At 49.9% G+C, this 17,403-nt stretch overlaps 1 protein-coding gene across 1 annotated transcript; it reads right to left on the bottom strand.

The window, feature by feature from the left end:
- Positions 1-14,099: 14,099 nt before the first annotated feature.
- On the bottom strand, positions 14,100-15,248 carry RPRML (reprimo like). The gene has a single exon (XM_008505718.2). The coding sequence runs from the start codon at positions 15,159-15,161 to the stop codon at positions 14,832-14,834; it is 330 nt and encodes a 109-aa protein (XP_008503940.1). The 5' UTR covers positions 15,162-15,248; the 3' UTR covers positions 14,100-14,831.
- Between the last annotated feature and the right edge of the window lie 2,155 nt (positions 15,249-17,403).

Raw genomic sequence — 17,403 nt, 5'->3', positions numbered from 1 at the left:
TAAAGGAAAAAGGGGAGTTAGAGATTCCCAGAGGTTGCTTGGCAGAGCTGCATGGAGGAGCCAGGAAAGAAATTCCAAGCTTTTCCCTGAAATAAATCATCAGTCCTGGGGTGGGCAGGACGAGGACTGGCAGAGGGTGGGCACTGCTAGATGTGAAAAATCTTTGGAAAGGAGCAGGATCCAAGGATTCAGGATCCAAGGGGAGGAGAAATGGAGGGGAAGGTGCCCTTTTTGCTGCCAAGTTTCCTCCAGGAAAAGGAAGAGAAGGGAAAAAGCTGGGATGGAGAGAGGTCAAGCAGCTCCCAGCTCTATCCAAGCAGCTCCCTCCTCTGGAAAGCTCCCCAACCACCTCTCAAAGCTTGCTGCCACTTTGGGGTGACCCTGCTCAGCCCTAATTCCCTGGCACCAGATTCTCTGCCCTTCCCAGGGGTTCTTGGATAGAGCTGGGAGCTGCTTGACCTCTCTCCATCCCAGCTTTTTTCCTTCTCTTCCTTTTCCTGGAGGAAACTTGGCAGCAAAAAGGGCACCTTCCCCTCCACTTCTCCTCCCCTTGGATCCTGAATCCTTGGATCCTGCTCCTCTCCAAAGATTTTTCACATCTGGCAGTGCCCACCCTCTGCCAGTTCTCCTGCAGCTGGGATCATCCCCTCCCTCAGGTTTTGGGGGCTGCCTGGTGCTGAGATGGGAGAAAACCCCAGAATCTTTGGAGAGGAGCAGGATCCAAGGATCCAGGATCCAAGGGGAGGAGAAATGGAGGGGAAGGTGCCCTTTTTGCTGCCAAGTTTCCTCCAGGAAAAGGAAGAGAAGGAAAAAAGCTGGGATGGAGAGAGGTCAAGCAGCTCCCAGCTCTATCCAAGCAGCTCCCTCCTCTGGAAAGCTCCCCAACCACCTCTCAAAGCTTGCTGCCACTTTGGGGTGACCCCTGCTCAGCCCTAATTCCCTGGCACCAGATTCTCTGCCCTTTCCAGGGATTCTCCTGCAGCTGGGATCATCCCTTCCCTCAGGTTTTGGGGGCTTCCTGGTGCTGAGATGGGAGAAAACCCCAAAATCTTTGGAGAGGAGAAGGATCCAAGGATTCAGGATCCAAGGAGGGAAGAAATGGCAGCTTCAGCTCTTGAGTGATGCTTCTGCAGGGAGCAGTGGAGGGGAAGGTGCCGTTTTTTGCTGCCAAGTTTCCTCCAGGAAAAGGAAGAGAAGGAAAAAAGCTGGGATGGAGAGAGGTCAAGCAGCTCCCAGCTCTATCCAAGCATCTCCCTCCTCTGGAAAGCTCCCCAACCACCTCTCAAAGCTTGCTGCCACTTTGGGGTGACCCCTGCTCAGCCCTAATTCCCTCGCATCAGATTCCCTGCCCCTTCCAGGGGTTCTTGGATAGAGCTGGGAGCTGCTCGACCTCTCTCCGTCTCAGGTTTTTTCCTTCTCTTCCTTTTCCTGGAGGAAAATTGGCAGCAAAAAGGGCACCTTCCCCTCCATTTCTCCTCCCCTTGGATCCTGAATCCTCCCTCAGGTTTTGGGGGCTTCCTGGTGCTGAGATGGGAGAAAACCCCAAGATTTTCTGCAAGGAGAAGGGATGGCACCCATCCCACACCCATCCCACACCCATCTGCACCCATCCCACAGCCAATTCCTTTCCCTCTCCATGCTCCCTAAGGATTCTCACACCATGTGGAGCCTCTGGGGGTGGATGGGATCCTCATCCTCATCCCAGAGAGGGAGGAAATGAGCTGGGAAATCTGGATTAAGCATCCAGGAGAGATGCAAACCTTGTTTTTAATGCCTGAGCTAACCCGCCATCCCACCCTGTTTGCCAACCCCCCTGGTTTTGTTTGCTTTTCCTTTTTTTTTGCTAAATTACCCCTAATTACAAGGCAGACTGGGGGGGATTACAGCTTTTTCAGCCATTATCCCAAGGAAAAGCAGCTGGGAAGGCAAAAGTGTTCTCAGCTCTGTCCAGGGATTCAGCTCCATTTTCTCTCCATGTCCCAGAATATTTTGACATCAGAGTGAGACTAAGTGAGGAGAAATTGCTCATCCTAGAAGAGCAATTGTTTGCTTTTGAAAAGCCAGAAAGCTGCTGGGAAAAAAAAAAAGACTTCAATTTGCTATGACCATTTAGCCAGAACTGCAACTTTGCCAGCAATTTGCTGGCTGAGGAATGACTCAGAAATCCAAAACCAGGAGGAGAAAAAAAAATCTCTTTTTTTTTTTTTCCAAGGCAAAAAAAGAGATGGATTCTTCTTGAAAACAACTGAGAGCTCTGCAATATGAGCACCCTGTGCTGGGTCAGGAACCGGCTGGAACGGGCCCAGAGAGTGGTGCTGAACGGGGCTGCCTCAAAATGGCGGCTGTGGTGTCCAAAATGGCGGCTGTGGTGTCCCCCAGGGATCAGTGTTGGGCCCAGTGCTGTTCAATATCTTTATTGATGATTTAGATGAGGGGATTGAGTCCCTCATCAGCAAATTCACAGATGACACCAAGCTGGGGGGAGTGTGGATCAGCTGGAAGGCAGGAGGGCTCTGCAGAGGGACCTGGAGAGACTGGAGAGTTGGGCTGATCCCAAGGGGATGAGGTTCAAGACAAGAACCCCATGGGGAGCTCCAGGCTGGGCACAGAGTGGCAGAAAGGGAGCTGGGAGTCTGGCTTGCCAGGAAGCTGAAGAGGAGGCAGCAGTGTGCCCAGGTGGCCAAGAAGGCCAATGGCATCCTGGGCTGGCTCAGGAAGAGCGTGGCCAGCAGGTCCAGGGAAGGGATTCTGCCCCTGTGCTCATCCCTGGGGAGGCCACAGCTTGAGTCCTGTGTCCAGTTCTGGGCCCCTCAGCCCCTCAGGAAGGAGATTGAGGTGCTGGAGCAGGTCCAAAGGAGGCAACTGGGCTGGGGAAGGGACTGGAGCACAGATCCTGTGAGGAGAGGCTGAGGGAGCTGGGGGTGTTGAGGCTGGAGAAGAGGAGGCTCAGGGGAGACCTCATCACTCTCTCCAACTCCCTGAAAGGAGGTTGGAGCCAGGGGGGGGTTGGGCTCTTTTCCCAGGCAACTCTCAGCAAGACAAGAGGGCAGGGTCTCAAGTTGTGCCAGGGGAGGTTTAGGTTGGAGATGAGAAAGAATTTCTTTCTGGAGAGGGTGATCAGGCATTGGAATGGGCTGCCCAGGGAAGTAGTGGATTCTCCGTGTCTGGAGATCTTTCCAAAGAGCCTGGATGTGGCACTGAGTGCCATGGGCTGGGAACTGCAGTGGGAGTGGATCAAGGGTTGGACTGGATGATCTCTGAGGTCCCTTCCAACACAGCCAGTTCTATGATTCTATGATTCTATGAGGCTGAAATCAGAGAAAATACTCCTGAGGAGCTGGTCCCCATCCTATCATTATCCCAATCCCATTTCCCAGCTGCTGGATGCTTTCTGCCTCCTCTCCTGCTCCAGGTGCCTGACACACATAGGCCAAAATTTAAGCAGAGCTTTGGAGCCAGGAGAGCAGCATGGAAGAGTTTTTCCTCCCAAATATTCCTTGGCTGCCTGGAAGGAGCCAAGGGGGGGAATCTCCTTCACCTGGAGATGCTGCTTTTGTATCTCTGCAGGTGCCACCAGCCTGGAAACTGATTTCACCACAGGAAAAGTGGGAAAGCTTCATCAGAAAAAGAAAAAAAATGGGAAAAATTGTAGTGAAGATCAGGGAACAGCTTTAACTCTGCCCTGGGATACCCCAAGTGCCACCAGATCAGAACCAGATGCTGCTTCCTCCCCAAAATCCCCTAAAAATCCCAATTTCCCCCCAAATCCAGTGCCTGGGGATGCCCTGGAACACTTGGCCAACTCTCTCCTGGAAGGATCCTGTTTGAGGTGGTGACAGGAGCTGGGGCCACCCCAGGTGCAGAGCATCAGGAGAATAAAATATCAGCAAGGGGGGGCCTGATAATTAGCCCTGGGGTGTTAATGACTCTTCAAGAACTCACATCCAGTCCTCTTCCCACTTCCCTGGGGGGAGGCAGAGAAGCTGAAGAATCCCCAGGTATGCAGGAGACCTCGACATGCTGGAGTAGGGGAAGGACTGGGAGTGGGATGGAGGGACAGGGGATGGCTTTAGGTCATCCAAAAGGAGCCCAAAAAACTGCTGGGCTTTGGATTTGCTTCTTCTCTGAGCCAGGAAGCCCAGATGTGGCCTTTGGAGGCCACCAAAGGAATGGGGAATGCTTCTCCATCCATCCAGAGCCACCCCAGCAGAATTGGGCCCTGAAACTTCAGGAAGAATCTGGCCAAATAGGAACCAAGATGGAAATGAGAGTTCTCCACCCATAGAATTTTTTTTTTGTCATTTGGTCAAAGCCCTGGGGTGTTGATGACTCTTCAGGAACTCACATCCAGCCCTCTTCCCACTTCCCTGGTGGGGGGGCAGAGAAGCTGAAGCATCCCCAGGGATGCAGGAGACCTGGAGGTGCCGGAGTGGGAGCAGGATTAGGAGTGGGATGGAAGGACAGGGGATGGCTTTAGGTCATCCAAAAGGACCCCTAAAAACTGCTGGACTTTGGATTTGCTTCTTCTCTGAGCCAGGAAGCCCAGATGTGGCCTTTGGAGGGGGAATCTCCCTCCATCCAGAGCCACCCCAGCAGAGTTGGGCCCTGAAACTTCAGGAAGAATCTGGCCAAACAGGAACCAGGATGGAAATGAGAGTTCTCCACCCAGAGAATTTTTAATATATTTTTTTAATTTGGTTAAAACCTTCCCCTGGGATGAGGATCAGAGCATCCATCCCATTCTGCCTCTCCTCCTGCCTGGAAGTGACAAGAGGAAATTCCTGAAGCTGTTTCTCCCAACAAACCTCTGTGGGATGAGCAAATCCAGCTTCTCCAAATTGTTTTAGTTCCAAAGGAAATTTCCTCACCTGCCTGAGCCTCACACAAAGCCAGGAGAGGATTTTTTTTAATTTTTTTTTCAGGCATTTGCTACCCTCTGCTGTCCTCCTCCTGCTATTTCACCTCCCTCTCCTGGTTTGGGTCAGGATAAAGGGGATTTGCTGGCTTGTATTTTGGCTTTCAGCTCAGTCTCTTGGAGAAGTGAACAGCGAGTTTCTCAGCGATTTGCTGAGGAAAATAGGAAAGGTAAAAAGGAAAAAGGGAAAGGGAAAAAAAGGATAAAGGAGAGGAAATGGAAAAAAGAAGAAAGGAAAGGAAAGGGAAAAAGGAAAGGGAAAGGAAAAGGGAAAGGAAATATAAAGGATAAAAGAAAGGAAAGGGGGAAAAGAAAAAAGGAAAGAAAAAGGAAAGGGAAAGGAAAAAGAAAGGAAAGGAAAACGATAAAGGAAAGGGAAAGGAAAAAAGAAAAAGAAGGAAAGGAAAAGGAAAGAGGAAAGGAAAGGAAGGGAAAAGGTAAAAGGAAAGGAAATAAAAAGAATAATTGAAAGGAAAAGGGAAAAAAAAGGAAAGGAAAAGGAAAAAGGAAAGGAAATGAAAGGAAAAGGAAAAAGGAAAACAAAAGGAAATGGAAGGAAAACGAAAAAAGGAAAGGAAATAAAAAGGATAAAGGAAAGGAAAAGGAAAAAAAAAAAGAAAAAAAGGAAAGGAAAAGGAAAAAGGAAAGGAATTAGGAAAAGGAAAAGAAAAGGGAAAAGAAAAAGGAAAAGGAAGGAGATGGCAGGAGAGCCCCTGGGGTTCTTTCTGCTCCTTCCAGCTCCAGGAGCCTCCATGGGATGGCAGCAAATGATCCAATCCAGCTTTGGCATCAGGAAGCTGAAAATAGGGAAAAGCCAAGGGTGGAAATTCTCTGTTTCAGGCTCTGAAGCAGGAGGAGAGCTGGAGCTAAAGCTGGAGTGGGGGGACAGGGCAGAAAGTTCAGGGTCCATCCCCTAAAGATTATTCTTTGGGAAGAACACCTTTAGGGAGCTGAAAATCCCTGGAAGAAGGGATTGTACACAGCCTTAGGAGCTGAGGAGCTCTGGGATTTTCCCTGCAGTCCTGGATATGGGGTCTGGATGTGTCCTGGGTAGGATCCCTGGGATTTTCCCTATGACCCTGGATATGGGGTCTGGATATATCCTGGGTAGGATCTCTGGGATTTTCCCTATAGCCCTGGATATGGGGTCTGGATGTGTCCCCTGTGGGAGCTCTGGGATTTCCCCTATATCCCTGGATATGGGGTCTGGATGTGTCCTGGTAGGATCTGTGGGATTTTCCCTATAACCCTGGGTATGGGGTCTGGATGTGTCCTGGGTCACTCCCAGCTCCTCTCCTCTACAAAATCCCTTGGGAATGACCCTGCCAGGCTGCAGCCCAAGCCAGAATCATCCTAATGAGGTTTAATTCCCACTAATTAATAAATACTCACCCACTGGAGGTTTTTCCCTGCTCCAGAGAGCTCCAGGAAGAGGCTGGGAAGCTGCTCACTTGGCAGGAGGTGGGATGAGGAGGCAGCTGGTACCCAAGTGAGCTCCAAAACCCAGCTTGGAAGGAAGAATTTCTGACTAATCCTGAGAAAAAAAAATATAATTAGCAAGTCTGGAGTGGGGGCTGGGAGTGGGAGTGATGATTTTCCCTTTTCCCTGGTTCTGGGGGGGTTTCCAATGGATTGGGAACTGCTGGGGTTGTTTTCTACCCCAAAAATTCCAGTGGAATTGCTGCCACCCAGCAGGAAGGGTGAAAAAAGTGGCTGTGGAGGGAGGAAGGTGATGGCAAAGCTGCCAAAAAGCCTGGCTGCAGCAAAAAGATCTCAGAATTAAAGGGTTTGGGCAAAAGTTCAAGGATTTGGGGGTTCCTGGCTCCTTCCTGCAGCATTCCAGGGTTTAATTCCCTCCTGGTGCTGCTGTTCCATGTGGGGAAAAAAAAAAAAAAAAGACTTTGGGTTTAATTCAGAAGTTTGCTGAGGATCTGGGTTATGTTCCCATTTGGGAATGGAGGTGGGAATTTGTGTTTAGGTCCTTTTCCCAGGATTGGGAAAGTCCTTTCCTTCTTCCTTTCCTTCCTTTCCTTTCTTTCCTTTCCTTCTTCCTTTCCTTTCCTTTCCTTTCCTTTCCTTTCCTTTCCTTTCCTTCTTTCCTTTCCTTTCCTTTCCTTTCCTTTCCTTTCCTTTCCTTTCTTCCCCTTTCCTTTCTAATATCCAACCTAAACCTCCCCTGGCAGAGCTGAAGCCCATGGCCTCTGTCTTGGGAGAAGATCCTGACCCCCCCTGGCTCCAACCTCCTCTCAGGGAGTTGGAGAGAGTGATGAGGTCTCCCCTGAGCCTCCTCTGAACATCCCCAGCTCCAGGATTTGTCCTGGAATCCCTTCCCTGCTTGCTCTTCTTTGGACCTGCTCCAGCACCTCAAGCTCCTTCCTGAGGGGCTGAGGGGCCCAGAACTGGACACAGGACTCAAGCTGTGGCCTCCCCAGGGATGAGCACAGGGGCAGAATCCCTTCCCTGGACCTGCTGGCCACGCTCTTCCTGAGCCAGCCCAGGATGCCATTGGCCTTCTTGGCCACCTGGGCACACTGCTGCCTCCTCTTCAGCTTCCTGGCAAGCCAGACTCCCAGCTCCCTTTCTGCCACTCTGTGCCCAGCCTGGAGCTCCCCATGGGGTTCTTGTGTTGAACCTCATCCCCTTGGGATCAGCCCAACTCTCCAGTCTCTCCAGGTCCCTCTGCAGAGCCCTCCTGCCTTCCAGCTGATCTACACTCCCCCCAGCTTGGTGTCATCTGTGAATTTGCTGATGAGGGACTCAATCCCCTCATCTAAATCATCAATAACGATATTAAACAGTATTAGGCCCAACACTGATCCCTGGAGACACCACGGCCGCCATTTTGGACACCACAGCCGCCATTTTGAGGCAGCCCCGTTCAGCACCACTCTCTGGGCCCGTTCCAGCCGGTTCCTGACCCAGCACAGAGTGTCTCTGTCCGAGCTGTGGGCTGACAGCTTCTTCAGGAGGATGCTGTGGGAGAGGGTGTCAACCCTTTCCTCATTCAGAGGGTGTGGGGGTCCCCTAAGCTTGGTGGTTGTGGGATTGGGGGTTGGATTTGCTGGCAAAAAAAGGCAGCAGAGTTTTTTTCCAGCCTGTGGGAACTGGGGAATTCTTGGAGCTGTGGGACAGGCTGCACTCAGGGTTTCTCTTTACTTGAAAAAATCCTTCCCCAACCAACTGGCCCAGGCTGAGCATCCTCCAGCCCTTCCATCAGGAGATTCCAAGCTGATGGCAGGGAAGGAGGAAGCTGAAAGCCAAGATCCTTTCCCAGAAACCCACCTGGTCAGCAGGAATGTTCATTTTGGGAGGAGAAGAAAGGGTGGGGATGGGTCTAAGAGAAGAAGGGGAAGTTCCCAAAGGATTCACCTGGTTTTCGTGTGGGTTTGGCCCCCTGGGGAAGCATCAGTGCAGCTCTACAGGTAACAGCTGGGAGTTTAAAGGATGTCAGGGAGCTAGGAGGCTGGAAACAAATCCTCCCTTCCCAAGGGAAAAGGCAAACACTGCCAAAAGGAATTAATCCTTCCCAGGGGAGATGGAAAACAGCTCTGGGGGAGGATTCCAGCCTGGAATTGCAGGGATTTTGGCCCAGAGGTATCATTGCTGGTGTTTTCCTCTCCCATGGAACAGTGTGGATTGGGATACTTTGGGGAAAGTCAAAAGGATTCCTAATGGATGGAGCTGGGATGAGTTTCCCAATCACAGTATTTGACTGGAACTCCCCAGTGCCCCTGGGGCAGGAAAACCAAGAGGTTGGGGTTGAGCAATTCCAAGGGAATTTTGTCTTGGCCAGAATCCTCTTTGATTTCTTTCCCTTCCCTTTTCCACCTGGGAGAGACTGGATAAGGAAAGCCTGGAAGTTGGGCTGGGAGGAAGAATCTGTTGGCACTTTGTGATGGGTTTTTCCATCTGTGGGATGCTCACAAAGGTCAGTTCATGGCTTTTCCTTCCTCTTCCTCCCCTTCACCACTTCCATGCAGAATGCATCCCAGTTGCCTTCATCCCTAAGGAAGAGGAGGAAGCTGTGGCTAAGCCAAGTGGTTGTATTTCACTTGGAAATAAGCAGATGGAACAGACAGATGGGAAAACAAAGCTAAATATATATTTAGTCAGGTTTTTTTTAATTGCACGGATATCTAATAACCAATAAAATGGGGGTTGGGACCACAAAAAATCCGTGGCATGGTTGCCATAGCAATAGGCACCCAATTCCAGTGAGATGGAGGAAAGAAATCTTTTTTTTCTTGTTGTTAGGGAGCTGTCTAAAAGAAAAAGAAATGAGATTTAAATGAGTGATTACAGCTGCCTCAAGAAGCATCTGCCAAAAAACTCAGGGCCAGATCATCTACCAGAGTATGGGGTGGTCCTTTGGAGCTAAAGCTGAAGAGGAACAGGAGGATTCTCATTGTAGGAAATTTATTTTCTATAACCCTGAGATGTGGGCTGTTCCCACAACCATGAGAGTTGGGATATCTTCATAACCCTGAGATGTGGGATATTTTCATAACCCTGAGATTTGGGATGGTTCCACAGCCATGAGATTTGGGATATCTCCATAACTCTGAGATGTGGGATGGTTTCATAACCCTGAGATTTGGGATTTCTCCACAACCATGAGATGTCTCCATAGTTCTGAGATGTGGGATATCTCCACAACCCTGAGAGCTGGAATGTCTCCATAACCCTGAGATTTGGGATGGTTCCATAACTCTGAGATGTGGGATGTCTCCATAACCCTGAGAGTTGGGATATCTCCATAACGCTGAGATTTGGGATATCTCCATAACCATCAGATTTGGGATGTTTCCATAACCCTGAGAGGTGGGATATCTCCATAACCATGAGATTTGGGATGTCTCCACAACCCCAAGCTTCTCCTTGGCAGCTCAGGGGGAGGATTTGGGCTCCAGGCACCTCTCAGCAGATGCTGACCTGGAGGAAGTGGAGTAATTCCAGGCAGAGGAGTGAGCAGCAGCATGGGATCAAGCTGCTTTTCTGCTGCCAGTCTGGGTAAAGCAAGCCAGGTCAGGGGCTGGCATTCCCATGCTGAATTCCCACACCTGCACAGCAGAAAAATGCTGCAGGATAAAGACCAAAAGCTCCTTGTGGAGGGCTGAAATACCTCCAAGCCACTTGGAGGAAACCACGGCTCTGCCCAAGCCCTGTGTCTCCCATTTTTTCTGCTCTTCCATGGCACTCCCATCCTTCCCTTTTCCCACAGGGTGCCAGACTGGAGTGGTGGGAGCAACAGGAAAGGTGTTGGAAATAGCAACTCATTTCCATTTCAATGCTCCTGCTGCAAGGAAGGGCTGGGCCTGGGTGTGTGGGTGCAGCCCAGCTCCTCTCTGCTCCTCCAGGGAATTTTCCTCTCATTATATCCTCCCTTCTCCCTCCTTTTCCTCTCTGCTCCATCGTTCTTTTGCTTACTTTGCCTGAACCTTTTTTTTTTTTCATGGGGCTTGAGTTACCCCAGGGCTTTAGGGCACCTGAGAGGAGCAGGGATGCTGCCAACTCATCTATTCAGGGACACTCTGTGCTGGGTCAGGAACCGGCTGGAACGGGCCCAGAGAGTGGTGCTGAACGGGGCTGCCTCAAAATGGCGGCTGTGGTGTCCAAAATGGCGGCCGTGGTGTCCCCCAGGGATCAGTGTTGGGCCCAGTGCTGTTCAATATCTTTATTGATGATTTAGATGAGGGGATTGAGTCCCTCATCAGCAAATTCACAGATGACACCAAGCTGGGGGGAGTGTGGATCAGCTGGAAGGCAGGAGGGCTCTGCAGAGGGACCTGGAGAGACTGGAGAGTTGGGCTGATCCCAAGGGGATGAGGTTCAAGACAAGAACCCCATGGGGAGCTCCAGGCTGGGCACAGAGTGGCAGAAAGGGAGCTGGGAGTCTGGCTTGCCAGGAAGCTGAAGAGGAGGCAGCAGTGTGCCCAGGTGGCCAAGAAGGCCAATGGCATCCTGGGCTGGCTCAGGAAGAGCGTGGCCAGCAGGTCCAGGGAAGGGATTCTGCCCCTGTGCTCATCCCTGGGGAGGCCACAGCTTGAGTCCTGTGTCCAGTTCTGGGCCCCTCAGCCCCTCAGGAAGGAGCTTGAGGTGCTGGAGCAGGTCCAAAGGAGGCAACTGGGCTGGGGAAGGGACTGGAGCACAGATCCTGTGAGGAGAGGCTGAGGGAGCTGGGGGTGTTGAGGCTGGAGAAGAGGAGGCTCAGCGGAGACCTCATCACTCTCTGCAACTCCCTGAAAGGAGGTTGGAGCCAGGGGGGGGTTGGGATCTTCTCCCAAGACACAGGCCATGGGCTTCAGCTCTGCCAGGGGAGGTTTAGGTTGGAGATGAGAAAGAATTTCTTTCTGGAGAGGGTGATCAGGCATTGGAATGGGCTGCCCAGGGAAGTAGTGGATTCTCCGTGTCTGGAGATCTTTCCAAAGAGCCTGGATGTGGCACTGAGTGCCATGGGCTGGGAACTGCAGTGGGAGTGGATCAAGGGTTGGACTTGATGATCTCTGAGGTCCCTTCCAACCCAGCCAATTCTAGGATTCTAGGATTCTGTAATCACTTAATCCTGGTCCTCAGGTACACACATCCAGACTGGGTGTACTGGTGGCAGCTGGCATGACCCCCCCCAAACTGGGTGTGCTGCGAATTCCTTGCAAGCAATTAGTCCAATTTTCAATTAGGCAGGAGAACAAACTTAGCTAATGAAAGCCTAATGACATTTTTGCCTGCTTCCTCAGCTGTCTTGTCCTGGGAAACCTGCATTTTGGGACTCAGGGAGGACTCAGAGCTGCAGAAAAAACCTGGGAGCTGTGACCACTGGTGGGACCTGGCAGAAAAGGATGGCTCTGGATTTAACCCCATAACTTCAACCCTGCCAGGGCAGCTGGAAAGGAAACAATGCCCTGAGCTTGCTCTCATTCCCACTTTATTTCCCTGGAAGGTTCTGCACATCCCTCCTCACCCCTGTGCTGCTGTCCAAGCCTCCAACAGCCCCAGAAAAGTGACAATAATTGGCTCCTTTTCCAGAAAGCTCCCTCCAGTTGCCTGCTGCCACAAGGTCAGTGTTTTTCCTGCTTTTTTCTTGCTTATGGCCTGGATCATCTCCACTTCCAGTGTCCCATCCACTTGGAATAAGGTCCCACCCATCTCTCCCTTCAGGAGAACTGGGACATCCCAGGAATTTTGGGATCATGTCCCCTTTTCCTATAGAGTCAGAGTGATGCCCATGATGCTCCATCAATCCTAAATAACTAAGGAGCTTAAAATCAGCTTTAAAAAAAGGAAATTTGTTGGATTTAATGGCTGCATCTTGGCTTTACCCCAGCAGGGAGCACTTTGCCCATGGCCAGGACCTCATGGTGTTGATCAGTTGAACACCAGAGGGTGACAAAACACCTGGAGGTCACTTGTCACCAAGATTGTCAGGCAGACTCCCCCCTCTCAGCTTCTTGCTGGATCCTCCCCCCAGAACAACCCCCCAGAACTGCCAGACAAGCAGCAGGAAACTGCTCATTTGAATTTATTTTACTTTTTTTGTTGTTTTATTTTTTGGGGGGGGAGCTCTCAGAGTCTGGATTGAGGTGACAGCCTGGGTAATGCCTAATAAAAGAATAAAAAAGAAATAAAAAAATTAAAATGTTCCCATAGCAACATGACTCTGCACTTGATTACCATGGCAATTCTCAGGAATTATTAAATACTGTGTGTGTTTGGGGCACACAGGTTCAGGTTTCATCTCTTTGTCTGTCTCCTCCTCTTTAGCTCTTTGCTTGGCCTCATCCAAGACTTCCAGAGCAGGGAGAAGGAGGTGGGGAGGATTTGGGGCTTTCATTTGGGGTTTTTTCCCCAGCACAGCCGAGGATTTGCTGGTTTCTGATGGGTCAAGCTGCCTCTTTCTCCAGTTGTCAAATCAATGATGCCAGAGACAGAGGAATTTTCTTTGCAGGCTCAGGATGCTCTCAGACTTCTCTTCCTCTGCTCTTTCCTCACTGCATAAATTCAAATTCCCTGGGGAAATAAATTCCCTGGGAGCTTCAGGAAGGAGGAGAAACCATCCAGGTTCTTCTTGGTAAGGTTCAAGATGCAGCTCCCCATCATGTGGCTGAGTGTCCTGCCTAAAATCAGGATTATCTTCAGAGCAAACTGGACAGAGCAATGTGTTGGTCTCCCAGGATTTACCTGGTTCTGGTTTTCCATTGCTAGGAGGGGATTTTAAAGGAAATTTAGTGGCTGGTCCTCACATCACCCACCTGAGCAAGTCCCTTCTCTCTCTGTCTCTGTATTCCTACAGCTCCTGGTACCCCAGGGATGTTTTGGAATTAATGTGCCCCAAGGAACAATTTAAAAAAAGAAAAAAATCAATCAAAATAACAGAAAAAAAAAAAAAAAGCTGCTTCAGTTTCCTTAGGAGCCAATAACCACGTGGTGTGAGCTGAAAAATGAGGAGGTGTGAGCTGAAAAAGAAATAAAAACAAAAAACCCACAGCTATTTATGGGGCAAGGCAGCAGAAAGAGGCCAAAAGGGAAGTGGGAACCACCACTGGTCCTGCTCTTGCATTGGGTTCAGTCCACAAGAGCCCTGGGGAGTTACAAATCACCCCCCTAATTTTTTTCCTCTTGTTTTTCCAGCTTTCCAGCCAAGCAGCCACCTCCTGCAGCATCCAGGATGGATTTCCCACTCCAGCAGGAATTCTGGGGGTGCAACAAAACTCCAATTATTTCCATCACCACCACCCCCACCCCAAGAGCTGTGATTCCAACACACAACAAAGGTCAGGAAGCCTTCTCCTCTCAGAAAATTCCCTTTTTGGCAGCTCCTGAGGCTGAGAAAAACTGGAGCTTTTTAATGGGGGGGCTGAAATCTTGGTTTTGCAGAACAGCTCCATAGATTTCTGCCTCAGGGATTTCAGAGGAGCCTGAAATACCCAGTTCTGAGGGCTTGATTTGCTGATCCTTGCCTGGGAAAAAACATGGGGTGGTTTCTGCTTGAAATAAATCTCTCTAATTCGAGTTGAGCTGGGAGGTGAGATGCTTAGAGCTGGGTTGAAAGGCCTGAATTTCACACACACAGAAAGAAAATGAAGACAACACCAAAATCTTTTGAAATAAGTTGTGTTTTTTTTTTCCTGAACGTTCAAAAAAACTACAAAACCCTCAAGGATTGGCACAACAAAACACTTGGAAAAAAACAAAACCCAAACATGCTTTTATTCTGGGCTTGGAGTGAGGGGTTTTAGAGATCTCTGGGTTCAACAGAGTGTGAAAGGAGCAGGTTATTTAGCAGGATAGCTCAGCAATTTCAAAAAGAAAAGGGAAGAACATGCTTTCCTCATTACAAAACTCTACCAGAAGATGCTGGAGGGCTGAAATACAAACAGACCAAAAGATTTTCTAGCATGCAGCTTTTGGTTGTGTGACCCACAAGGCACTTCCCCTGCCCTATGGTCAAAGATGTAATCCATGTTTTTTCTTTTTTTTTTTTTTCTTGTTTGCTTGCTTGTTATCTCTTTTGACTGAGTTATTTTTTTTTTTCTCTTTGTAATGAGTTATTTACCTTTTTTTCCCCTTTTTTCCTTTTTTTTTTCCATGTTTTTTTTTAGTCCTAAATCCCAGGGAGCAGTATCCAAGGTAACAGCAAAAAAAAAAAAGAGCCCAGACCTCCACATTATCACTATTTCTCCAAGTTTCATGCAAAACTTCAACCATTTCAGCATGCAACACAACTCTGGACATTCCTTGGGCTTCACACAAGTCTGGGGCCATTCCCCCAGTCACCACCACAGAGTTTCTGGGCTGAGAGGGCAGCTTGGATTTTTCAGGGCCACCTCAAAAGAACCCCCCCAACTCTTTTCCACTTCCCCCCACATCCTCTCAGCTGTGGGATCTGCAGCTCAGGCCACTTCACTTGCCTCCAAAAGCTTCAGTAAAGTCCCATGATTGTTGCTCCCCCATCCTTGGAAGGTCTCCTGTCCTTCACCAGAAAATTAATCATGCTTTCCGACTTGATCAGCAAGTTGCAGCCCAAAAAGAAGATGCCAAACATCACAGTCAAGGAGAGGACACAGAGGACAGCGATCTGTACCACCCGGGTGATGTATAAATTCCTCTCCTCCAGCTCCAGGACGGAGGAGCCACTTCCAGGTGCCAGCCCCGAGCTGGTCCCGTTGCAACAAGCCAGGAGCATCCCCAAGCCCTGGGTCCTGTTGGGTTCAGCTCCCTCCTCCGGGAGGTTGAAAAAAGAGCCGTTCATGGTCCAGCCCAAAGCTCCAGGGAAGGCAAAAAGCCAAGAAAAAGCTTGCTGGGGTTTTTTTAGCCCACTTTATCACATCCCACCTTCTTCTTCTCCCACCACCTCGGAGGGAAGGGATGGAAACTTCTTGGGAGCGGGTGGGAAACCGAATCCTGCAGCTTCTTGGGGGTTGGTTCCCGGCTCTCTCCAGGCACAAGCAGCTTTAGCACAAGCCCCAAAAGCAAACCGAGAGAAAGAGAAAAAGCAAAAGGACCACAGGGGAGGGGAAGGGAGGCAAGGACAGCCCCATGCTCCTGCCCCAAGGCACCGAAGCGTTGCAGCCCCTTCCCCCCACCACCACCTTGGAAGGGATGCAGAGCTGGTTCCTGCCGGCTGGGAGCTTCCCAAATGCAAGTTCCAAGCTGAAGTCTTCACCGTGTTCAAAGCAGAAAGAAAAAAACCACCAAAAAAACCAGCAACTCCACCCCCTCGCAGCCACCCCCAGCACCGCCTTCCTCCCCCTCATCCTCACCCCATCCTCACCCACCCCTTCCCCCCCACTCTGCCACCCCCAGCACCTTAACTCATCCTTCCTCCTGACCACAAGGTGGGTGCTGGATGTCCCTGCCACCCCCCCCCAAGTCCCCCCCCACCCCTCCTTGTTGCTGCTCTGTGCCACCCACTCCTCAGAGCAGCACTGGCCCAGTTCAGCCCAGTCCACCCCCAGCTCTGCTCAGTGATGCTTGTCCTGTGCTTCCAGATGAATTCCAATCCCTCCCCCTCTCTGCATCCCTCTTTCCCTCCCTCTTCTCCCCTTCCAGAATCCTTTAGCACCCTCCAAGGATGTGCACCCCACATCCCTTCCCTGTCCCCAGCTCCTCCAGCAGTGACATTCCAAGGCTGGAGCATCACAGACCCTCAGCCCCACCGAGCCAATCCCAAGGGAATTTTCATCCTCACTCCCCCTCTTTGTCTTTGGGAGCTCCCAAAGGGAAGGCAGGAGTTGGGGTGTCAAGCCCAAGCCTGCCCACCCCATGGCTGTGCCCATGCCACATCCCAGCTTTTCCTGGGATGGCCTCTGGATGGCAGGGATCACCCCCGAGACACAAAGTGGGGACTTTTGGTCCTGATTTCTCTGTGTACAGCTTGGTTCCCTTTTCTTTTCTCTGCTCCCAGCAGGGATTTTAATAAACCTGAAGCAGAATTGATAATTTGCAGCTACAGAAAGGGCCTGGCAGAGGCTGGAGAGGCTGAGGAGGGGGAATGTTCATGGATTTTCCTGTGGGGTGGCTGAGGAGGGAGAATGTTCATGGATTTTCCTTTAGGGACACTGAGGAGGGAGAATGCTCATGGATTTTCTTGTAGGGTGACTGAGGAGGGGGAATGTTCATGGATTTTCCTTTAGGATGGCTGAGGAGGGGGAATGTTCATGGATTTTCCTTTAGGGTGGCTGAGGAATGTTCATGGATTTTCCTGTGGGGTGGCTGGGCCCCATGTTCCTCTTGTGCTGCTGTTTAGAGGCTCAGAAAGTGTTTGCTTTGGGTTTTACTTGTTGCTTTTTCCCTCCTTATTTTTCCCCAGGGCTGCCAGAGCCCTCTGCAGCAGAAGGAGCTTGGGGGAGGGATGTGCAAAGCCCCCCCTGATGGATCCAGAGCATCTCCTTGGTGTTTATTTATCCTGAGGGTCAGGAAAAAAAATCTCCCCAGGGGAAAGCAAAGCATCCCCTGTGCCCCAGCCCCCATGAGGGGGAAAAAAATAAAAAAGAGAAAAAAAAAAAAAAAAAAAAAAAAGAGAAAATATAAACAGAAAAAAAGAAAAAATAAAAAAAAAAAAAATAAGAAAAAAATGAAAATAGAGGGGAAAAAAAGAAAAAAGAAAAAAGTAATGAGAAAAAGAAAAGAAAAAAGAAGAAAAAAAAAGAAAAAAAAAAAGAGGGAAAAAAAAAGAAAAAAAAAAAGAAGAGGGAAAAAAAAAAAAAAAAAAAAAAAAGATTAAAAAAAAAAAAAAAAAATCAGGTCCCAATAAGCTGTCCCGAGGCTGAATTTTGGGATGTCCGGGTTTAAACCCAAACCTTTTGGTTCCACCAGGTCCAGCCCTTGGCTGAGTCTCCATCAGCTCCCAGTTATCCCAGTTTGCAGGGCTCGGGGAGCTGAAAACCCCGGGATTTCGAGGAAAAACTCCTCCTAAACTCCTGAACTGGGGCCGGGCTGCTTTTCAGGCAAGAGTTAACAAACAGGAGGGAGGGAGATTTCACAAGGAATGA

This window comes from Calypte anna, chromosome 27 (assembly GCF_003957555.1).
Source record: "Calypte anna isolate BGI_N300 chromosome 27, bCalAnn1_v1.p, whole genome shotgun sequence".
In the NCBI taxonomy this organism is placed as follows: domain Eukaryota; kingdom Metazoa; phylum Chordata; class Aves; order Apodiformes; family Trochilidae; genus Calypte; species Calypte anna.
The sequence above is the reverse complement of the archived record's forward strand: the minus strand, read 5'-3'. Positions and strand labels throughout refer to the sequence as shown.

Excerpts from the sequence above, each read along its gene's own strand:
- RPRML (XM_008505718.2), bottom strand. The coding sequence starts at position 15,161 with ATGAACGGCTCTTTTTTCAACCTCCCGGAGGAGGGAGCTGAACCCAAC.